The following is a 25,741-nucleotide window of genomic DNA, read 5'->3' as shown; positions in this document are numbered from 1 at the left end:
GCGAGGTCAACAATGGCGAGCTACTAGTTTATTTTTTGTTTGAAAATTTTACAAATTTTATTGAAACGAAAACATTAAGAGGTGTTTTAATATAAAATTACTATAACTTGTACAAACATTTATCTTTTAAGAACTACAAGTCTTTCTATCCGTAGATCCTTTAACAGAAAGAATGTTAATAATGTTAATGCCATCTTGTGGATTTATTGTTATAATAAACAAATACAGTACTTATGTACAGTATGTTGAATGTTTATGTCCGTCTTGTGTCTTATCTTTCCATTCCAACAATAATTTACAGAAAAATATGGCATATTTTAGAGATGGTTTGAATTGCGATTAATTACGATTAATTAATTCTTAAGCTATGATTAACTCAATTAAAAATTTTAATCGTTTGACAGGCCTAATTTTTATGCATTATAAAAGATTTATGTCTAAATATTAGGGGGCTTGCAACAGATTAGGGCATTTACAGGGAAAACGCGTCTTGCAGAACCAATTTTGTGAGTAGAGGTACTACTGTATGTATGTTTTCTTTTGCATTTGCCCTTCGGTTTATTTTCTTTCTTAAAAATAGATAAATGATCCTTTTCCCCTGTTAGATTATCTTTGTAATTCATGTATCTAATTGTACAGTTTTTTTCAGGGGAACGTGTAAATTCTAATATGCCAAAGTTAATGTGTGCTCATTGTAAGAACCATTCATTTTTACAGCAAATATGGATACTCTATCACTGTCAATGGCTGACAGTGAACGATTATATTTCAGTACCATTGATGGCGATAGACGTACAAATGATCGAATAGATTGAAAGTCTATCGTCGTCAATGAGAGAGAATGAGTTATGCTAATTGAAGAAATGGGTGATATAACAGAATTTTCCGAGTTTGTATGTGTGAGTCAATGATGTTATTTAATTCTTTACATTGAGATTGTATTGTTACTCTCTGTTCGTTTGCCAAATGATGTCTCGCATACTGTATCTGTTTAAAATCATACTGAGATGGAGTTAAATTAGATGGCTCCCTCTTACTCACATAATTTAATCAGTGTACTAAATCCAAGTGTTGCAAATACTTAAGTAGCACCCAATCATTTCTAATTATTTTAAATCAAGCTTTAAAGAGCTAAAATGTCGAAATTGTCAACAGCTAATGCATGCACTCGAGAATCGTGACTTAGAAAGAGTACAATGATAATTTCTTCTTAACTCTCTCAGTGCTGTTCTTAGTGTTGCACTGATATCATTTTTTGGCTCCCGATACCTGACTGTGTGGTATCAGTTGATGCCTATACTGCATTGATACCATTTTTTTAGGGGAAATAAATAAGGCTTGGTCACATACTGCTTAACTCTTTGGCTGCCACTGACAGCGCTAGATGTCCAAATCATTTGGAATGAGAGGTTTGGCAGCCACAGTCCCGCTGCAAAATGTTTGGATACCGCCTAATCATAAACTAATTTATGGGAGGTTCCATCTTGGCCAGAGGAAGAACAAACGAGACTAAACAATCCATTTGAAGTGGGAACAAATGTTTATTCGCTGCTACCCTCCCAGTTTAAAATGGATTGGACGTTTGCTAGTAGTAAACTCACTTAAATTTGCAGCAGAAGGATGATTAAATGCTGCAAGGTTGGACGTTTATTATCATCTTTGGAAGGGCGACGAGCGCTCCTTTTATAGGGCAACATGCATAGTTAGCGTCCATTTTGAGTAGGTAGACAAGCGGTTGAGAAGGAAATCCAGAACAGTAGATATTGCATATCATTGACACATGATTTCTTTGAACTCCTCAGTATCGATGACATAATTTCGATACTTGTACCAGTAACAGTGCAACACATTATCATGTAGCTCTTTTCATCCTGCTGTGAATTTATATTAGTTTATCACAAGTAGACGTCCATTTGAAGCGGGAGGGCTCCCACTTCAAATGGACCTTGAGCGCCTTCAATGGTAGCCAATGAATTAAGAATATTATAAATTGAGTGTCGATTGATGTCTTGAAAAGTTGTGGAAAAAGGTTGCATTATTTGTTTTGAACCAGCACAGGCGCGTTTTTATTTTTTCATAATGTAAATCTTGACTTGTTTTCTGGGAAACGGAGAACTGCCTTTTTGCAATATTAAATCAAATCAATGTGACCTTGAAAACTAATTACAACATACAATAAATATTCATCCTGAAAAAAAGGAAATATATGAAAAACCATTCAATGAAAGTGACATGCCTAATGACTCATGCTTCTTAATAGTCAACAGATTAGCACAATTTTAATTACCGTCTTGCTACTAGTATATGTCATTTCCGTGGTTAATTTGAATGAAGATTTATTTATTTATCTACTGAATTATGCATTCATTTGACTAATTGATGTCACATGTTACAGAGACAGAAATTTTATTTAATTCACATATGTACATTAATCTTATTTTAATGACGCTGAGCACCAAAGATCCTGGGAGGAATGAGGTTTGACTCCAAATAAAATATTTTTCACACAGACATACCATACACGCACAATGCACAATTTCACTGGACATAAATTAGGGTCGCAAGTCCTGCACGCCCTTGGGGGAAGCTGTGTGAAGCTGCACTGACAGTAAGTAGCAAAGGAGTCAAAGCACAAATATCATATTATTTCATCCACAGCATTTGGCGCTTTACAATTTCCAGTACTTACTTCTGGCTTTGAGATAAAAACGTCAATGACAGAAGAAACACATACATTCCAGAAACTATGAAACAAGCCTGTTTTGTCATACTTGTTAACTATAAATAGTCTTGCGTTATATTTGTTTCTTCTCCCTGTGCATACGTAACTCCACTCCAAAAATGTCTGTATGCATTTTCCTCTTACTACCATTTATCCTTTTAACACCGCTTGCCCCTGTCATGCCATAAAATATACCAAATATTTGTCATCAGAAGTCATGTACTGGAATACGTAGGATTTCAATCGATTAAAACACTTAATTGGCAGATTTTATCCTCTATAACACTACATGACTTATGTAGACGGATATTGAGGTTTGTAACAAATGTTGGAATGTGACATTTCTTTCCTAACGCTTTGCCGTTATTACAGATCATGTCAATGGACATTGCACTAGCCCCACCTCTCAACCCTGTTCCGCGGGGAAGCCTCGTGTCCCGATGGGTCCCGAGGGGCCACGGCTTGCCCGCAGAGGCCCTGGCCGGCCGCCGTTCCGCAAGGCCCAGTCTGCTGCTTGCATGGAGATCTCTTTGCCTGTGTCCCACACTGAAGGTGTGTGCTTGTCTTCCCAATTCCCACCTTTTAACCTCTCTAACGTCCCTTTCCCCCGATTTGTGCATGCTATCCTCTTACCCTGGTTAATGGGTTAAAAGACCATGCTAATGCAAGTCTGCAGCATTGGGTGATTTAATCAAGACTTTTCATTTAATAAATGAATAATTAAAAATAAAAACGATCTTTCTGTATTAGTCAGCAAATGATTCACTTCATACGCTATTGTGCAATGTTTTCAAATTAGTCCTAGAAGACTAATTTCCTTCCTTTTGCTCATGCTAAAAAATGCTAATATTTTACTTAGACTGAACTCAAATTCTTAGCTTATTATTGTGAGTATTTGTTATGCGTTTTGTCAAACTAATATTATAAACTTGCATAGACTTTATAATGTTATTGACGGGACATGGGGCGCGGGGCCGATTAATAGGGGGCCTGCATTGTTGGCGTGGCCGTCAAAGCTGACCGAGTGGAATCACAGACAAAGAGCTTTCCCGGTGAAAATTCTTGGGAATAAATGCATGAATCTTAATCTTCAATTCTTTATAGATAGGGACACAAAACAGTCTAGATTCTAGGTGAAAAGGTAAAAAAAAAAAAAAAATGTGCAGTTAGCTTTTATTTTACTTAATATTGAGAACTATGATGCTAGTCAGTAAGCAAATGTAGCGGCAGCATTATGTAAACAGAGCTTTTCCAGTGAAAATTCTTGTGAATAAATGCTTAAATCCCTGAACTCTTTATAGTTGTGGACGTAAACGGTCTCGATTCTTTGTTAAAAGAGCAAAAAAACGGGCAGTTAGCATAGGGTGACCATATTTTGATTTCCAAAAAAGAGGACACGCAACCCGGCCTCAAGATACTTGAATTTCACTTGAAGTTCACTCAAAGATGCCTATATATCACTTATATCACAATATATATATATATATATATATATATATATATATATATATATATATATATATATATATATATATGTGTGTGTGTGTGTATGTGTGTGTGTGTATATATATATATATATATATATATGTATATATATATAATGCAGACCCATAGAAATGTAGTCCGGTCAATACACATACACACAGTAGGCTATGTGCCAACTAAACATTTTTATAAATTACTATCACGACAATTGTCCTTGACAAATTGTTATTCCCATTCAATTGATATTTTCATTCAATGTTCTAGATTGCACACAAACAAAAACCGAAATAAAATGACAAACTATTCAACCAGCATGTTTCCAAACGTAGCAGTTCAAAACTACGTTTCCCATAATGCCTAGCGCGGTTTAGCTTACAGATAGCTAGCTGAGGCAAAAATCAAACTTTGCTTTAAAAGTTTACAATCATCAACAGCGCAACGATGCGACACCAAACGGGATTTTACAGTCAAAGCTCCGACAGAAGTCAACAGTTGCCACTATATACGTATTTATCCTAAAAAACTTAGGCGTTGTGGCCAAATCGTCGACCCAGTACAGTAGATGGCGGTAATGCCTCATGATAGGGGTAAACTGCCAACAAAAACAAGAAGAACTACTCCTTCCCTCCCTTCTAGTAGGAGCCATGTCAACTGCTGCCACCCAGCGGCCGGAGGGATTCTCTTCAAATTGGTCCCGTGAAAAATCATAAAAACTGGACATTTTTATGAATTTATAAAACCCGCCGGGACCACGAGGATACTACGTGAAAGTGGAACTTGTACGGGCAAAAGAGGACGTTTGATCACCCTAAGTTAGCATTAATTTTACGTAAATATGTCGAAGTACGATGCTAGTCTGTCAGTCAATGTGACGGCAGCCTTAAAACAAAGAGCTTTTTACGTTGAAAATTCTTGTGACTAAATGCTTAAATCCCTGAACTCTTTATAGATATGGAAGTAAACAGTCTCGATTCTTTGTGAAAAGAGCCATAAACCGGGCAGTTAGCATTTATTTTACATAAATATGTCGAAGTACGATGCTAGTCTGTCAGTCAATGTGTCGACAGCCTTACAACAAAGAGCTTTTTACGTTGAAAATTCTTGTGAATAAATGCTTAAATCCCCAAATTCTTTATCGATATGAACGTAAAACAGTCTCGATTCCTCTGTACGGGGGTCACAGTTCGGTGTTGTTTCAGTGCAACAGGAAAGACAAAAAGGGTTTTTTTTTCTTATAGCATTTGGAAGATAAAGTTTGTATACAGTTACACTCTTATGCAGGTGAAATTTACAAAAAAAAAAAAAAAAGGTAAAAGTGTGATTTTTGTTTGTTTTTGAATGAAAAAATCAATCAGTTAATATCAACATCTTTAATGTAAATGATGTTATACAACGTGAAGAACATGAAAAGCAACTTCAGTTACTTTGCTTAGTAACTAATTACTCTTACAATGAGGTAACTGAGTTAATGACGCAGTTACGTTTGGTGAGAAGTAATTTGTAACTGTAACTAATTACTCTTTTAAAGTAAGATTAACAAGACTGCAATTAATGCCTTCAGATGAGGATACTGACAAATGGCAGTCCATGTGTTTAGCTCTGTTGTCTGTGCGCTCTGCTGCCAATGAGCGGGCCCTGAGTTTGATTCCCACTTGGAGCAATGTATTATTTATTTACTAAAACGGAACTCTACTCTACTTAAAATATTTATTTCAGACTACTTAAATGCTGAGTTGGATAATTTGTTGTTGTTGTTGTTGTTGTTGTTTTTTGCGTTTTCCCTCAAAACTAGAAAATTCAAGTTAAATTGATGGACTTGAAATTCCAAGTTCTGTCGTTTTTTGTTTGTTTGTTTGTTTTTTAATTTTTATTTATTTTTTCAATTCTTTATTAATTTATTTTAGAGTGTATTTTCCCTGCTTCAGAAAACCCACTTAATGCACCTTGCATTAGCATCAAAACCAAATTAACAATTTATGGGAGGAATGCAAGAAATAATCTTGCATTTGTGTTGCTTGAATCAACCAATTTACAGGCTTGAAATACTTAAAATGTACCCAATGTTTTTCTTTTTCTTTCATATATCAAATACAAATGAGCGGAAAATAATTTCCACTGATATAGCTGCAGGCGAAGTTTGGCTAAATTTGTTGTTAGAAATCAATTGTGGATTGTTTTCACGCTGCTTTGTTCAGTCATGTCAGTCACTGATTAATAATACAAGAATACAAGAACAACTGAATGTGCTAAATGTTTGGAAACATCATATCAATTCATGAAAAAACACAAAATCAGCAACGTAGGAAATTACTATCATTATCTCCCAACATTTGAATTGACTAATAGCTACTGTCCTTCGCCTTTTGCTAGTTTTTGAATACCACTTTGATTGCAATTGTGATTAGAGTTTATTTCCAGAATGTACTCTTTGTGTCATTTTTGAAAACAATTGCTAATTTACAAAATTGACACAATATTATATTTTCCTTCACAACCAGCATTATCCAGTACATATGTACATGTATAGTATAGAAAGTTAGCTATTGTTTGGTAAAGATCAAACTAATTTTAATTGAATTTAGTAAAATTTCATTGACATTCTTTTCATATCCTCTCAGGTTACATACATGTTCTCTTCCGCTAAAATTGCTGCATGCCTGGCCGCAATTTAAAAAGCTTCCTATGGCGTGCGCCCATAAAAGAGATGAATAGAGAGACGTCAAATTTGATTTGCTCCCTGGCATTTTGACATTTTCCCTTCCCTTTTTGTATTCACACAATGACTTTGATCCGCGGCGTCTTTGAATGAAGTGACACAGCAGGTTATTGCCTGTGTGTACGCGGCTGAGTACACGTGTGTGAGCGCATGTTTATGCTATTATTTTTTCAGGCTTGCAGCTCTCTTTCCTGACAGTAGAAAATAACCAGCTAATTAAAAAAAAAAAAAAAAAGTCCTAGTGGTACAATTTAGAACTTAAGAAATTGCTGGCAAATGGCCACATTTAGCATGTATTTTTAAAATTGAAAGAAGTACTTTGCTGTGAGCAGTCATTTATAACACCAGATTCTCCGCCTGGACCCCCTGACATGTTCTCGCTGTATGATTAATTCTTTATGCACAGCACTTCTAGCTGGATACCTTTACTGGTTAAGATCCCAGGGAATACAATAATGGAAGTAAATCTGTCTTTCTGGTCATCCTTGTAGTGAATGGCTTTCACAGGTAATAGAAAGGGAGATATGAAAAGGGTATAAGGCTAATCGCAGGTTAGTGACCCACCGGATTTGACAGATATAAACATCATGATATTGAATCAGGTAGCAAAATCACTGTTAGCACGACTGTAATTTTATCTCTATTACAAGTAAACACTTACACATCTGTGTAGTGCAAGGTTTTAATAGTTTTAGATTTTGCATTATAGTGTATATATTTTTTGTTTTTTTCTTCTTGAATTCAATTAGTTTTAATTAGCCAGACCAAGAACTTTGAGGCAAAACCACGAAAATATCAGTTCTGAAGGAAAACTGTTTTGTTTTGGAGGGAAAATAAAAAGAAAGCGGTGGTTGATAGAGTGTTTGTAGATTGTTTAGGGCAGGGACAGATTTGTCTGGACAGCAGAGGTGGGGAGTAACGCCTTACATTTACTCTGTTACATTTACTTGAGTAACTTTGTACTCTAAGATTAGTTTTAGTAAGCCACCCTTTTTACTTTTGCTTGAGTAGATTTGTCAAGAAAGGCTACTCTTACTCCGCTACTTTAGACAGCTCTAGATATGACATTTTTCGTCTTCATTCTACATATTAGATTTTACTTCTTTTTATTTTTGCCAGACTCCAACAGTGGTTCAACCAGTTTCCCCAATGAGGCGTCGCAATAATAATCATATGACTTCATTATACCAATCAGACTCAAGCTTGCCACTCAATGGTCATACCGGCTGGTTCAATCACGCGGCGTCTTTAAAAGACCGTAAAAAGTTCAGTGGTACCTCAACATACGATCTCTGCGACACACGAAGTTTTCGACATCCGATGTAAAATTTGACTCATTTGTTTCTACATCCGACGACATGCTCGAAATACGACGATGTATGACAGCGACACAGTTTTTTGGTTTTACCGCAAAACAGACGTACGGCGGATTTTCTTGTTAAAAAAATCGTCATGGGTTCCAACAATGTGAGTGCAGGTGGTGAAAAAAGGAAAAAGGTGAGGCTTACCATTGAACTGAAGATGCAAATGATAGAAAAATATGAGCGTGGTGCGCGCGTCCGTGAACTGGCTCGACAATACGGCTGTAAAAGGTCTATGATCTTGGGGGTCTTCCTCCGTTCACCAGTCTTTATAAGTTAGGGCGACAATTATTATTATTGTAACATTGCCAAAGAAATCGCCAGCTTCTGTCAGGTTTTTAATCGATTATTTCAGAACTTCTGCAGGTACACCACGCAAAAATACATCTGCCACATTAGAATCCGATTCGTTACATTACAGGTATTATTATTATTATTACTATTATTATACTTTATTCCGATTTTTATTCATTGTCAATTTGTTTTGCTTTGTGTAATTGCTATTTGCAGTAGTACCAGCAGTATTTTTATTAAGGATTTAGTGTAGGTTTTGTGGCTGTGGAACGAATTAATGTTATCATAATGTATTCTTATGGGAAAACCCGGCTTGACATACGACTATTTCGTCTTACAAACAAGGTCCTGGAATGAATTAACTTCTTATGTAGTGGTACCACTGTATTTGACAGAGAGCGCCGCCCTCAACATGACTCTAAAGCGTGGATTTTAATCTCTTTCCCAGTTTTTATTTGCATCTATTTTCTCCACTAGAGAGCACTCATGCTCTTTGGACGAAAAATGCTTAATTTATGTAGATTTTTTTCTCTCGCTGGAATTTAATGTTTTTTTGTTGTTGTATTTCTTTGGCTTAATGTGGTTATGTAATATGTTATATTAGAGTATAGTAATAACAGGCCATATAGATAACTGTGCTGAGAAAAAAAATACCATTGTTTAAAGAAAATAAATAATCAAACATTTTAAGCTGCTGCTCACAGTTACATAAATTTTTACTTGCACTTGAGTACATTTTTGGATGACTACTTTTACTTGAGTAATATTATTTTGAAGTAACGCTACTGTTACAGTACTTGAGTAAAATTTTTGGCTACTCTACCCACCTCTGCTAAACAGTGATTAACTTATTGATTGCCACTAACAGTAATAGACAAACCAGAGTTAATCTAAAAATGAACGATGAATGAAGTTTTACATTTACCACACCGTAACTTTGGCATATACAACACTCAAACTAGGGAAACAGATCTACAACCTTCCCACTGTTCTAATCGCTAATGTTATTTCATCATTTAACTCATTGGCCATCATTAACGGTGATAGCCATCAATGGCACTGAATCATGATCATTCAGTGTCAGCCATCCCATTTCAAATCGATTGGACGTCTATTGCTGTCAATGGCAGTGAATGAATTACAGTGGTATAAAAAAGTATCTGAACCTTTTGGAATTTCTCACATTTCTGTATAAAATCACCATCAAATGTAATCTGATCTTTGTCAAAATCACACAGACGTAAAAATGGTGTCTGCTTTAACTATAACCACCCAAACATTTATAGGTTTTCATATTTTAATGAGGATAGCATGAAAGCAATGACAGAAGGGAGAAAAAACAAGTAAGTGAACCCTCTGCCTATGGAGACTTAAAGAGCAATTGAAACCAATTTTTACCCAAACAGTTTTAGTCAGGTGTGTGCCCAATCACTGATGAGTGGTTTAAAACTCCCCTGCCCACTATAAAACACACACCTGGTAAGAACTGTCTTGATGAGAAGCATTGTCTGATGTGCATCATAGCTCGATCAACAAAGCTGTCTGAAGACCTGCGATCAAGGATTGTTGACTTGTATTAAGATGGGAAAGGATACAAATCATCTCTAAAAGTCTGGATGTTCATCAATCGACAGTCAGAGAAGTTGTCTACAAATGGAGAGAGTTTGGCATTGTTGCTTCTCTCCCAAGGAGTCCTCCAAAGTTGACGCCAAGAGCTCAGCGCAGAATACTCAGAGAGGTAAAAAAAGAACCCTAGAGTGTCTGCTAAAGACTTACAGAAATCACTGGCACCGTCCAATATCTCTGCACACATCAACTATATGTAAAACTATGGCCAAGAATGGTGTTCATGGGAGGACTCCACGGAAGAAGCCACTGCTGTCTAAAAAAAAACATTGATGCTCGCTCGCAAAAAGGCATTTGGACACTCCACAAACATTTTGGCAAAATGCTTTGTGGACTTGATGAAACCAAAGTTGAATTGTTTGGGAGTAACACACAACGTAATGTGTGGAGGAAAAATGGAACAGCTCACCAACATCAACACCTCATCCCCACCGTAAAGCATGGTGGAGAGAGCATCATGATTTGGGGCTGTTTTGCTACCTCAGGGCCTGGACAAATTGCAGTCATTAATTGAAGAATGAACTCAAATGTTTATCAAGACGTTTTGCAGGAAAACCTGAGGCCGTCTGTCAGACAGTTGAAGCTAAAAAGAGGATGGATGATGCAACAAGACAATGATCCAAAACACAGAAGTAAATCAACTTCAGAATGGTTTCAGAAAAACAAAATACATGTTATGGAGTGGCCAAGTCTAAGTCCAGACTTGAACCCCACTGAGATGCTGTGGCATGACCTTAAGACAGCGATTCATGCCAGACATCCCAGAATTCTTGCTGAACTACAGCAGTTTTGTAGAAAAGAATGGGCCAAGATTAGTCCTGATCCATGTGCCAGACGGATCTGCAGCAACATTTAACCAATGAGTTAAATGATGAAATAACATTAGCGATTAGAACAGTAGGAAGGTTGTAGATCTGTTTCCCTAGTTTGAGTGTTGTATATGCCAAAGTTACGGTGTGGTAAATGTAAAACTTACTTACTTCAAGCGTTTGGTTGAAGTAATTGCTGCCAAAGGGGGCAGGGGACAAAATATGTGATTAAATGTGATGGTTCACTTACTTATTTTTCCCTCTTCTGTCATTGTTTGCATAATACACTTTTTAAAAGATGAAAACCAATAAATGGTTTACACTGTTTTTTCATCTGTGTGATTTTGACAAAGATCAGATCACATTTGATGGTGATTTTATGCAGAAATGTGAGAAATGCCAAAAGGTTCAGATACTTTTTCATAGCACTGTAAGAACGTGTTGCATTTTTACGTACCATTTTTAGAAATAATCTGTTTTGAAAGCCCAAATGTAAAGAAATCTAAAATGTAGGCTAATAAGAAAACAACATGGAAAATGAAGCATAGCCAGTCCGTCCTCCCCCGTATGTCCTGTGTGTGAACAGATGCTTTTCAGATGAGGCCATTACATGTGCACTCATCTATTTGCCACATTTAGCGATGTTGTTTATCTGTCATACTGCCTTACCACAGTGAAGAGCCAGCAGGATCACTGCAATAATTGAAGGTCAACAAGCAGTGGTAGAGAGGAGGCTGATGTTAATGAGGCCGGCATGACAGGTGAAAAGAAAGACGATGGAAATAGGGGAAGCTGGAATCAATGGACAGCTTCAATATCTTAAGCTTTAGATAAGTAGCTTGTGTAGATATTTCATGAAGGACGTTAAAGATGTTTAGGTACATGTTCCCTTAAAGGTGTATGATGGAGTATCACACAAACCTTACTGTATTGTATGAAAAACACTACTCAGCTAAGATGAAACAATCAAATAGAGATTTTTAAATAACGGGCATTCTGTGATATAACGTATTCTAAGACGGCAGCAACTCCTTCGTAACGTTCAAATGTCTTATGTTCTTTACATTGTACCGCCGATCCCCTGTTTAAGTGCACACATTACAAGACTTTTATTAGACTTCTGAAATATTTAAAAAGAAAATGATAGCATAGGTTTACGTGACTCAGTGACTTTTTGGCCAGATGCTGAAGACGCTTTCAAACCACAGTCAAGTGTACACCCACACACATGCATGGCTGCATTATATAAATATGAAAGCAGGAGGTCGGCTATTTTCTTGCTCTCTCGCTATCTTTCTCTGGATACCGAAACACACTCATCTGGATTGATTGTGTAGTATAGGACCCAACTGAATTGAAGCTCCAGTACATGTAGCGTTTTATTCAGCAAGGAATCATGACTGTAAAAACCATTTATTTTGGGGGGAAGAAAATATTAAATTCTCATCCAAACCATTGAAACTGAAGAAAAATGTTTTTATCTTATAGGCTGCCATGAAAGACGATAGACATCCAATCCATTTAACCTGCAAGAACAGGCAGTGATCATTCACCATCAATGGCATCCAATAGGTTAAATAATAAAGTCATGTATCAGTTTAAAAATATTAATTTTGACATATTTCAGACCATAGACTTCATAATACTTGACATGACACTGGAAACGGGGCTGATCCGTAGGGGGCCTATTTTCAAAAACTTCAAATTCAAATATTTTCAAAACCGAAGCTGTTACCGACCTAAAACCAAAACAGGCACATTCCTTAGCCATATAGACCCTACCCACCGACGTCACAAAACCACGTGCTCGCTGTATGGTTCCGCCCACTTGTCCGTCATTTTGTCTCTGTATTAGCATTGGTTTCAATTGATCGAGGAATTTAAAATGCATTTCATGGAAGACCCGGTGCTTTCTGATGCCGTAAACTCACTGGATGTGTTGCATAAAAGGCGTTATGTGGAAAAGCTTCGTTCTATACAGTCGCCAGATCCATATTTGATGCCCAAATCGATGTTTTTCGACCCACTGTCTTCGCCCTGTCTGCCTGACATCTGCTACGCTGATATTTACAATTATCTTGTCCACACAAAATCAGCCTATTCTCACGAAAATTTGAAAAACTTCAAGAGCTTGGAGGCTTATAAATACTTCGTTGCTGGTTGGGTGAAACAGGTCCTCGTCCACGAAAATTCGGCAGGATTCTATCTTGTGCTTGGAAAGGTGAGTTACGAAATTTTCAATTCAAAATCTTTTGTTATTGCTAACATCCACTGTCAAGTCTAATGTATTTCATGTCGTTTGTCAATGGAGTTAAGGCTTTTAATGTTTATATGGTTTAGCGATAGCACTCTCACTACATACATACGTGTATGTTGTCGGCAATTAGCCTAGCAATGATCTTAATTGTGGTTATTTGTCAGCCCAAAACCCTCTAAGTATATCTTAAATGCATCTTACCGGATATAAAATGACTACTACGTAGTCTGTGGTGATTTTTTGGTCCCAGTTTTCACGTCGAATTGCAGCCGTCCATTTCGCTCTCCTCTTTGGATCCCTCGGAATACGGTAAAACTTCAAGTCTCTCCTTCCATCTTCTCTGTTAGTGCAACCAACAGCCACACACGCCTTCACCATTTTGATTATTAATGTTAATGAGCAGAAAAACACGCCGTAAATAGGAGGAATGTACGTAGCCGTAACAGGTTAACACTATGTTTTGACGGACAATTGGGTGGTACCATTCAGGAGAGCGGAGTTGTGACGTCACGTGGGTAGGGTCTATATGAGTCTCCATGAGCAGCAGCATAAAAAAAAAATTCAAAGTTGTTCCCTTATAAAACCCTGATTAATTATCATTTACATAAGTATAACAAAACTAAAAATGGCTATAAAATTCTCAGATTTTACACTAGATGCACAAAAATCGCCAAATGCAGTGATAATCACTTACAGTATATTTTCAGGATCAATAGCAATATGTAACATATACAGTATGTTTTTGCCGAAAACAGCAACTTGATTTTTTTTTTTTTTTAATTTACTGCAAGTTTTCAATAGCTCATAAATCTCTCAATTTAACATCAGAAACTTAATACTTGAGAAAAACTTGCAGAATCAATTATAAATAATATAAAAATAGATCATTAACAAATTCTATATACAATCACAACTTATTATAAAATAGAATAGCCCTTTATTATAATTATACAGTTGTGCAATGAAATTGTGATACATGGCCCCCTACAGTGCAGGATAAGATAAGTTAAAATCTCAAAAGTGACAAGCAAGTATGAAATCTAAATAAACATAAATATATAATGCATATGAGATAGTCCTATAATCCAGGCAGTGCAATTAGTCGATGTGGTGTTACCAGGATGGGAGCCTCGTCTTTCAACAATCACATAGCCTCTTTCTATGCCTTGCGTTTTCTGGTCATCTTCCTCGACTTGTAAAAGTCCTTGTTCCTCGCCGTCTCCTTTCTGCCCTCCTCGACTCTGCTCCTTTTCCTGCCGGTCAGCCACTCCAAGGCCTTGTTCTTCCTTGCTTCTGAAGTCACATCCTTGGGCAGTTCGCACCAAAACAGCTGAAGTGGGACCGCCAGGAACTCCAGCAGGTGCTCTTGTGATTCCTGCACATGAGGGAGTCCCACAGCGACATTACAAAGGACGCAATATGGACAATGGGGAGAGATGGACACTTGAGGACCGCGCGGCCTGTCTCCGTGTCCCTGTGTCCCTCCTTGCCCGTGGTCATGGCGAGGAGCCTCAGCCCAGCGACCGTGTTGGCGTGGACGACCGCCGTGATGAGCCCGACACTCTGCAACTCCGTTGAAGAGTGTGCCAGCACCTTCTGGGTCAACTTGTAGCCGGCCTTGCGGACTTGTAGTTCTCCCACCTGGTCAGAACCTTCAGGCTTGAGAATCAGACCGTCCTCATCCTCTCAGTCTCCTAAGAAACATGTTTGTTTTAGAAAGATGTTTTGGTTTATCTGTTTTATGAAATAAATAATGCTGGCCACTTACTTCAGCCCCAGGACACCTGGGCAGCATCATGCAGCCGCTGATGTGAAAGCTGCTGTAGATGTTCTTCCAAAGGTGCACGGGTTCAAAGTAGACGAAGATCTGTTTGTTGCCGTCAGCGTAGGGGTTGGTGTAGGACCAGGGCCCCTCTGGGAGCTAAAGGCTGGCATAGTAGCCAGCATTGTTGGCGTGGTCGTCAAAGCTGACTGAGTAGAAACACAGACAAAGAGCTTTTTCCATTGAAAATTCTTGTGAATAAATGCTTAAATCCCTGTCTTTTTTATATATATAGACGTAAAACAGTCTCGGTTCTTGGTTAAAGGCAAAAAAAACCCGTGCAGTTAGCGTTTATTTTACGTAAATGTGTCGAAATACAATGTTATTCTGTTAGTGAATGTAGCTAGCAGCCGCTTGATGTAAACAGAGCTTTTCCCATTCAAAATTATTGTGACTAAATGCTCACTGAATTCTTTATAGATATGGATGTAAAATGGTCTCGATTCTTGGTTAAAAGCAAAAAAAAAAAAATAAAACATGCAGTAAGCGTTTATTTTACGTAAATATGTCAAAGTACAATGCTATTCTGTTAGTGAATGTAGCTAGCAGCTGCCTGATGTAAACAGAGATTTTCCGGTGAAAATTCTTGTGAATAAATGCTTAAATCACTGAATTCCTTAAAGATATGGACGTAAAACATTCTCAATTCTTGGTTAAAAGCAAAAACCGGGCAGTTAGCAGTTATTTTACATAAATATTGCGAGGTATAATACCAATGCCGGAGCAGGAATTCTCCCATTGATTTTTTACACGTTTCAAAATGCATGCATGGTACAAAAAATATAATAATTACCTTGAATCCTCGAACAAATCACTCCTGAGATAATCCTTCTTGTAGTATGCGGTCCAGCTTTCGTACTTTTTAAATGTAAATCGAGCTTTGTGCTCAAAAGCATGTGCGATTATTTCACTGCCAACGGCTTCTAACAAATGGAACGGAGTCACACAGCCACCTACGGGCAGGCGGGGCGCAGTGAATGAAGGCGCTGATGTGTCAAGTATTATGAAGTCTATGTTCAGACTAAAGTTAAATTACATTTGATACCAAAGACAAAGGTTGTTGTTGTTTTTTTTTTTCAAGGTGACTAGCTGCATTTCCATAACCCCTTGTAATTCGCAAAACTGAAATTTCCCAATGAAAAACTGGTCATCAAAAGACCGGAATTTTGAAAAAAAAAAAAAAAAATCCTTTTTACACTTTCGGAAGGTTTATCAGTACTTTCGATTATAAAATATCGAAACACTTTTTACAAATTTATATGCCACAGGACGTGACATATGCAGTCACTTGATCTCTTATTGGTTTTGGGCTTCCATATTCCTTCAGTAAAATTGCGAAAAATGTACGGAAATGCAGCATCTGTAGCTCTAAAGGGTGAATTGGTCTGTATGCTTGCACTACTGCTAAGATAGGTCTAACTTATTTAGATTGTTGCCTTCTACTTTATCACCTACCCAGGACTGACTTGCAGGACTCTAGCTCTCTTTAAGGGCCCCACATAGTGTCCTTGTGTCCTGTCAAAATACCACTGTGCCTGGCTTTAATTAGCCAGTGCCCCACTGTCTTTATCACAGTGCATAAACACACCCCAGACAGCGACCATCCAAGTTGATTCTGAAAAAGTTCTTCATTCTTTGACACATATACAGCAGTGTTGAGTCATGATACCAGTATTGGATTTGAATTTCAAAATACTATACTGTACAGTGGTTTGGTAAAGATCTACATCAATGTTAGTAGGATGAGTTATGAGACATGTTTGACTGATGTAAAACAGTGGATGTCATGCAACGGCCCTGTATAAAGTCTGTGAATATGCATCCGACATGGCCAATACTAATAGATGTGAAGAAACATATTTAGTCGAGCAGATGGTGCTGAAATGGTGTTTAGAGTATGGCAATATGTATAGAAGTCTCACTTTCTTTTAACTGTGAATATTTTAAGAAGTCGCTCCAAACTCAGCTGCAATTTTGTCTTTCTTTTCCTTTTCTGTCATTCTCTGGCACAACTGTTTGTCTTGTGTTTCTTGATTGTATGGCTACGCTTGTTTGTATTCGTTGCGTGTGTGTTTGTATGTTTTGTTGGGGCGTTGGGGTGGGTGGGCTGCTTTGTCCTATGTTGTGGGGGACGGTTAGGTTATGCATCCAGGAGGGCAATGCTCCAGCAGTTACATGGAGTCACAATGTACTCTCACGACGAACACCACTCCGCCACCCCCTACTGCTGGAGTGACAGAGGTAAGGGGACTTCAGCCACTAATGCATCCACTACGTATTGATGAAAACGTCAGTCTTTTTTTTAAAGTATTTATTTGTTTATTTATTTATTTTATCAGTATGTGCCATTAGTCGATCTGTTCCATCAACAATGTGCCTTAAAATGCTTCCTGTCCTCAGGGGGCAAATGGTGATGGTGTCTTTGAGTGTATTTTGCAGCATACTGTACAGTATACGTGGGCAAACAGCCTCTGCACAATATATATCCACACCCCCTATCCACAATCTTTTTTTAGCCTGTGCACACATTCTCATATCCCCTAGAATAGCTGCTAAAAACATTCGCGAAATAATTTTTGATCCTGATATGTGTCCACTAGGCCTTGCACCATCTGTAGTTGTTGTTACATAAACTCGGCACTCACTCACTGAGCCAGTACTGCTCATTGCCTGACTCTAAATAATTCAACCAGTGCTGTATTACAGAAATACTTTTATGATGGATGTGTAGCGTGTGCTCGAAATGATTCATCCTCTGCTCTCGGTTTTGTACATGAGTGTCCAACTGTTCATTTGTGTAGTATTTATTAGTATCTGAGTTTGTTGGGTTGCTGTTTGGACTGCATAATGTATGTGAAAATTGACATGCAAATCTTTTCACTCTGTTGAACAACACAAGTGTGTGTGTTTTGTTTTTGTTTTTTGGTCTCTATGTGTGTGCGTGCTTGGGATTTAATCAATTAGTCCACTAGTTAACGCATTGACTTTATAGCAACATTTGAAGCTTGGCAAATCGCAAGTCACATCTCATACAGATGACTTTTAACTCACCTCTGTTATTTGAGGTTCCATCATGTGAACAAAACTAAGAAAGGTTCTTTTTAACTGTAGTACAGTTGTCCGATAATGACTTTTTAATATCCCAATATTGTCCAACTCCAAAAATCCGATACTAACATCAAACGGATACCGATATATGAGGTCGTGGACTTAACATACTGTGGCTAATTTTATTGTGAGTCCTCACTGGATGCTTTACTAATGATAACATGTAACAACTAATGTCACAACTTTAAGGTTTGTAAAATATACATTCTGTGAAAAATAGGAGAACAACTTCAATTGAAGTTATGGGAAAAAGTGCCTTTTTATTGTTGAAATCAATCATTGGTTCACATATGCACATTCATATTTGCCCAAAACTGATGTTGAAAAACCAATGTTAATATTATTCCATATCATTTTAAAAAACTTTTATCGGCCGAATATCTGACAACTCTAGACTATAGGATCCCCATTTTCCTATATAAAAAACACTGTCCTTATCATATGCATTAGATTTATTAATCAATCAATTAATTAATCAATCAAATTAAATAGGGAAGTTATACATATGCATGACTGTAATGTTAGTTTAACACTACTGTGTTATGCTATAGTTGAAAGAAAAACACAAAAGTTATGGAAAAAGTGCCGATATTGCACCACTATATTTAATGATGAAATCAAAATAGTGCAAACATCAGTTTTTTGGATCAAGTGCAAGTGCAAAGTGCCAATAAGGCACTGCCATATCACATATGCACATGCATATTGGCCCAAAACGGAAATTGAAAACCAATGCCGATATTATCTGATATCATTTTAAAATGCTTTTATCGGCCGATATTATCGGCTAACCAATTATATTGGACAACTCTAAACTATAGGATCCCTATTTTCTTAAAATAAAAAATTATGGGAAAAAAATTGTCCTTATAATATGTGCTAATTTCATTAATCAATCAATCTATCTATCTATCTATCTATCTATCTATCTATCTATCTATCTATCTATCTATCTATCTATCTATCTATCTATCTATCTATCTATCTATCTATCTATCTAACGAAATATGGAAGATATATACAGTAAATGCATGACTGTAATGTTACTTTAACACTACTGTATTATGCTGTAACAGAAAAGCTTGATGTGTTGGACAAAAACTGACATCACTTTTGGATTTCACACCAAAAATAATTTAAATATATATATATATATATATATATATATATATATATATATATATATATATATATATATATATATATATATATATATATATATATATATATATATATTAGGGCTGTCAAAATTATCGCGTTAACGGGCGTTAATTAATTTTTTAAATTAATCACGTTAAAATATTTGACGCAATTAACGCACTAGGCCCGCTCAGACAGATTTAAATGTCAGTACAGTGAAAGGCCAACTTGTTAATTGTGTTTTATGGAGTTTTTCCGCCCTCTGCTGGCGCTTGGGTGTGACTTGCATATGTTATGTGGCGTAATGTCGCCCTCTGCTGGCGATTCAGTGCAGCTGATTATTTGGGTTTCGGCGCGCTTTTCTGACGTGATTATATGTCTACGCGAACTCACACTAATAGACAGTGCTATTCAGACCAGCTAACGTCCGCATCCAGTATTCAGTGGCAGTTCTCATAGCCCCATCACACTGTTTGTGTCTAATACATGCATCGCTTGTGAGTTATATTCCTCCTTTGTTTATATTCATGAGCATTAGATAGTTATTGACACATTGCCTTGTTATTTTCAGTTTTACAAAAATACAAGAAACGTGCTCCTGTCAAAAAGAGATGATTTCAGTAAAGCCCATGCAACGATGCCACACCGTCTGATTTCTTTTTGGAACTTATGTTCGCTATCTGTCAATTTGTGTACTCACACACATTGAGGACAGAATAGGGCTACTAGTTTATTTTTTGATTGAAAATTTTACAAATTTTATTAAAACGAAAACATTAAGAGGCGTTTTAATATAACATTTCTATAACTTGTACTAATATTCATCTTTTAAGAACTACAAGTCTTTCTATCCACGGATCACTTTAACAGAATGTTAATAATGTTAATGCCATCTTGTTGATTTATTGTTATAATAAAAAAATACAGTCCTTATGTACCGTATGTTGAATGTATATATCCATCTTGTCTTATCTTTCCATTCCAACAATAATTTACAGAAAAATATGGCATATTTTATAGATGGTTTGAATTGCGATTAATTGCGATTAATTACGATTAATTAATTTTTAAGCTGTAATTAACTCGAGCCCTAATATATATATATATATATATATATATATATATATATATATATATATATATATATATATATATTAGGGCTGTCAAACGATTAAAATTTTTAATCGCGTTAATTACAGCTTAAAAATTAATTAATCGTAATTAATCGCAATTAATCGCAATTCAAACCATCTATAAAATATGCCATATTTTTCTGTAAATTATATATATATTCTGTAAAATAAATTGTTGGAATGGAAAGATAAGACACAAGATGGATATATACAGTGGGGAGAACAAGTATTTGATACACTGCCAATGATTGGCAGTGTATCAAATACTTGCTCTCCCCACTGTACATTCAACATACGGTACATAAGGACTGTAGTGGGCATTTCACTCTACTGTCATTTAAATCTGTCTATGCTGTCCTCACTCCGAAGCGTCTACTTTTTCCAAAGCTAGACAGCTAGTGAACGACGCCTTAATAATCAGACTTCTTCCTTTTTCATCTGATTTATTAATAAAATAGCCTCAAACCATTGTCCTCTTTAGACCGTCATAAAACTACAAAAAAAAAAAAAAGTACACAAGCATTGCATTAGCAACAACGTTAGCTTAGCACGCTATACAGGTTCACTAAACATAAACAAAAAGCGTCTCATACAAAAAATAGAACATTTCGCTTACTAACATAATATGTACATTCTTTACAACAACCATACTTACGGACAAATCTTGTCCAAGGATCATATAAGCACAACATTACAACGTAGGCGTCAGCCCGAGACGTCATGCAGCCATATTGAACTGGCAAGCAAAAAAATAAACCATGTCGCAAAGCGACCACAAGAGTTCGCTGTTACAGCACAAAAAGCCTTGCTGTAAAACTTACCAAAAGGCAGAATACTGTCTGAGCGGGACGTGCGTTAATTGCGTCAAATATTTTAACGTGATTAATTAAAAAAATTAATTACTGCGCGTTAACGCGATAATTTTGACAGCCCTAATATATATATATATATATATATATTTATATATATATATATATATATATAATTTTATTTTTATTTTTTTATTTAATTGTTGCCCAGTGTAATCAATCATTGGATTTTAAATCGACTGTCACTGCATTGCAGTTGACTACAAAAAAAAAAACGTAGTCGTTGAACCCCTAGTCTTTGTGTTAGACTAAATATAATATTTTTATATCTATTCTCTCTTGTCAGTGAGTTATTGTTTTATGTGGCAATATGCTGGACAACTGTCATAGATCTTTGAATCGTCTCCTTGCGACTTTCTCTTGCTCCTTCCTTGGAATTTCCTGTCTTCATACGTCTTTTATGGCAACCATATTGTTCTTCTCTTCTACGTTTAATGTTGTCATAAATCGCTGTCTGCACTGTCATTCTCTCACTCAATTTCCCTCATTTTAATTTTCTTGATCTTCTCCCCTGCATTGTGTCTCTGCGTTGTTTTTATCTCACTGGTGGCCATCGCCAATGCAGAGAGCCGTGAAAACTCCTTCAGCCGCTCACGCAGCTCCAGTGTCTCAAGCATTGACCGGGACACCAAAGAGGCAATCACCACATTGCAGTTCGGGGAGTCTTTTGGGCGAAAGAGCGATACTCTGCCCACGCCATGTCTGTGGGTCGGGACTAGCCTTGGTGTGATCTTGCTCATCCCCATGTCTATTCCTACTGACCAGGAGGAGAGGATGGAGGAGGCCATCACCATTGGTCCCTGTGGTAAGTCCAGTTAAAAAAATCTAGTTTGTTGTTTATTTGATTGCCCCATTCTTTTCCGATGACAAAAATTAAGATGTCACAATTTAATGAGGCTACTTCTGCAGTTTTTGTCCATTTCAAATAATACACACATATAATCATTCATAAAATAAAAGCACAACAGTAAATAACTTAAAATGAACAAAAAGTGGTGTGGAAATGCTCCAAAATGAATAAGAAGTGACCAAGGAATTCCCCAAAATGAACACGAAGTGACACAAAATCACTAGGAAATGACCCGTAAATGCCCCAAAATGAATAGGAAGAGACCTAAAATCAACAGGGTGTGAACCATAAATGCCGTAAAGTCTATAGGAAGTGACCCACGGGAGTTTATAGATCATAAATGCATAGCATCCCTACTCGTTTTCTCTAGAAATTGCATTCTCAGGTTTGAAAATTCAATTCAAGACCAAAAGTTATTTAAATCTCCCAGAATCATGTTTGTTTCTAACTTTATATGTCCACTATGTCCATGTTCTGCAACATCTCAACATCAATTTAGGGGGAACTATTTTAAGTTGCCAATTTAAAGACCCACAACAGTAGCCTAAATTTAAAAACACATTTCACAACCGAACAAGGAAGCAGAAAGCTTCTTACGTAAAGGTCACAGATTTAAGCGTGGCTATTCTTGTTGTTTTTTCAGTCTGTCTTGTTTTGTGGTTAGTTGATAATGTCACACAGACTGAAATGTCATCGTGCTTCAGGGTACATCCACGACTATGCGTAATTGCAACTCTATTTGTGTCTTAACAATTGTGCCAATTCACTGCTTCTTTAATTCATCCATGGATTTTTTTCCCTTACATACTACCATAATTATTGTAAAGCACTTGAATGCATGAAAGAAGTGCTACAGTTGCCTTTGTACTTTTCAGCTGTTTATTGAATTCTGTCAGAACAGTCCAACTCATACACAATCTTTAGTTTCAAAGTGTTTTTATATGATCTTTCATATGTTCCTGACAACTCTATATGCACACTCTTAGGTGCAGTTCTGATGCTAAAGGGCTCTGTGTTGCGCTTTGGCTTCTTGGACTGCATGGGTGCACTTCTTCAAACCCCCTACGAGGTTTGGCGTGATCTCAATGCGCCAGAAGACCCTGACCGACCACGAAAGCGCAAGCTGGTGCACTACTCGCCCTCATCCTCCCAGGACACCTACGGAGATGGACATCTGGCTATTGTGTGTTCCGAGAGGCAGGCCAAAGTTTTCTTGATGCCCTCACAGTCTTGCCTCTTTGTCCACAACATCACGGAATCGTCATTCGTCCTGCGCTCTGATTTGGTTTCGGTGTGTAACAGTGTGTGCCTCGCATGCTTCTGCGCCAACGGACACGTTATGACGCTCAGGTATGAACTCACAAACAAATGTATTCCCACAAACTTAACTAACCAGTAAATGTGGCAATCAAAACATTGCCAAGTTGATTGCAAAACATATATAGACAACCAACCATTCATACTTTTCATCCTGCCATGCTAAAAATAATGTTCTGAACAAATATTCCAAAGAAGTAGTCTGAAAGTAATTGAAAAACACTTTTATCCGTCCATCTGTTCTCTAGACTGAGTAGCAGAAAAGCTGGAGCCCATCCCAGCCTCCTGTGAGCCAAATCCGTACAGATAGACACCTATGTTAATTGAACAGAAATCAACCCCTTGCAACAGCCGTGTCAAACTCATGTTCGCAGGACACATTTAAGTTATGGTTTCTTATAAATGTCAACATATATTGCCCGAAATTTTAGGGTCGCAAATAGAAAATGGATGTAAATTGACTCACAAAGTAAATACTGCCTTCACATGTTCACAATAAATAGCAGCTCATATATGCATTTTCACCAAAACTGGTCTTACAGTAGATGTAGAGCAGAAGTTTGTCAACAACAAAAAATATGAATAATAATAATGATTTAAAAAAGAAAACATTTGTAACTAATAGAAATTCACCGTTTTGAAGTCAAAAAGGGTCATGTGAATTGTGTAGATCCGAGGAGAACATTTTCAAGGGGCGGGGGATATGGGGGATTGTCGGGTGATATTTTTAATGTGGAATGCCTTGTATGCAAGCGGGGAAAGCGGCACAAAGCCAAAGGAGTGCACCAGAGTGGCCAAAACATTGACATTGAAACAAAGGCGGGTACACTGTTGTGTCCTGTCTCATCAATGCCAAGCTTGGCTGTACGTCGGCTGTGAATGAACACCTAAAGCGCCGTCACCCAGTTGTAATTTTGGAAGACGACAGGAGCCAATTACAAGCTGGCAGATTGTAAGTCCACCTAACTAATTAACGACATGTTTTTATTGAAGTTGCTAAGCCTGCCGCGAAATGCAATGAGTCCATTTATCGCACAGTAAATAAAAAAGAGAGCGGTAATTTTCACGGCTGCATTTTATTGTCGCGTGAGTGCGTGCATACATTTGTGTGTGCGTGTACACGTGCGCAATAATGGCATACAGTGGGTCAAATAAGTTTTTAGTTAACCACCAATTGTGCAATTTCTCCCACTTGAAAATATTGGAGAGGCCTGTAATTGTCAACATGGTTAAAGTCCGTGTTGCCCAACGGCAGCTCCGAAACATTACTGCTCTAGAGGAGATCTGCATGGAGGAATGGGCCAAAATACCAGCAACAGTGTGTGAAAAGCTTGTGAAGAGTTACAGAAGACGTTTGGCCTCCGTTATTGCCAACAAAGGGTACATAACAAAGTATTGAGATGAACTTTTGGTATTGACCAAATACTTATTTTCCACCATGATTTGCAAATAAATTTTTAAAACTCAAACAATATGATTTTCTGTTTTTTTTCCACATTCTGTCTCTCATGGTTGAGGTTTAACCATGTTGAAAATTACAGGCCTCTCCAATATTTTCAAGTGGGAGATCTTGCACAATTAGTGGTTGACTAAGTACTTATTTGCCCCACTGTATGAGACTCCAATTCCTTTCACAGATGTTTATTGGTCAACAACACGCCGTAGAATTAAAGTTCAGACAAACAATATAATGGGAAAAAAGAAAACCTTCAGACAACCTTCTTTAGCCTGCTTTAAAACATTGGCAGTCTTCTCCAAAACATAAACTTGCGGTTAAAAGGTAACACTTCAAACATGAAAAATCGCTGGTTGCATTTGCAAACAATTAAAAAATAATAATAATAATAATTACTGACACCACATTTAATGACAAAAAGAGCTTTTTTGGGGAGTGTAAAGCTTACTGTTAGCGGTTTAGCAAACGTACTTCTTTTGAAAATTTCAAAATAAAAGCATGTCATGTTCGTCATATTAATAAAAATTAAAAAAGGGGAAAAAAATATTAGATTAGTCGACTAATCGTAAAAATAGTCGGCTGACTAATCGGGAGAAAATTAGTCGTTTGGGACAGCCCTTGTTGTACAGTGTAGAGGAACATATTTCCACCACACCCTCCTCACCTTTTTAACCCCTGACCCATTTTCATGCCTGATTTAGGAGCAGTCTGGACACCACATACCTAATCTGAAATTTTACAATTTAAGCACGAAACATGAAGTGATTGGCCCACCA

The 25,741-nt window shown here is 37.1% G+C and overlaps 1 protein-coding gene across 15 annotated transcripts in view; it reads left to right on the top strand.

The window, feature by feature from the left end:
• The window catches only part of stxbp5l (syntaxin binding protein 5L), a 239,039-nt gene that overhangs the window by 208,767 nt on the left and 4,531 nt on the right, over window positions 1-25,741 (top strand). For 7 of the 15 annotated variants that reach the window (XM_057852744.1, XM_057852742.1, XM_057852738.1 and 4 more), the window contains 4 exons: window positions 3,095-3,274; window positions 17,232-17,333; window positions 21,908-22,147; window positions 23,179-23,542. In XM_057852744.1, the coding sequence (XP_057708727.1) occupies window positions 3,095-3,274; window positions 17,232-17,333; window positions 21,908-22,147; window positions 23,179-23,542 (886 nt within the window). The remainder of the gene's footprint in view (window positions 1-3,094; window positions 3,275-17,231; window positions 17,334-21,907; window positions 22,148-23,178; window positions 23,543-25,741) is intronic. The other 8 variants (XM_057852747.1, XM_057852745.1, XM_057852739.1 and 5 more) reach the window with 3 other exon arrangements.

This window comes from Corythoichthys intestinalis, chromosome 12 (genome assembly GCF_030265065.1).
Source record: "Corythoichthys intestinalis isolate RoL2023-P3 chromosome 12, ASM3026506v1, whole genome shotgun sequence".
NCBI lineage: Eukaryota > Metazoa > Chordata > Actinopteri > Syngnathiformes > Syngnathidae > Corythoichthys > Corythoichthys intestinalis.
This window is presented reverse-complemented; position numbering and strand designations above follow the sequence as displayed.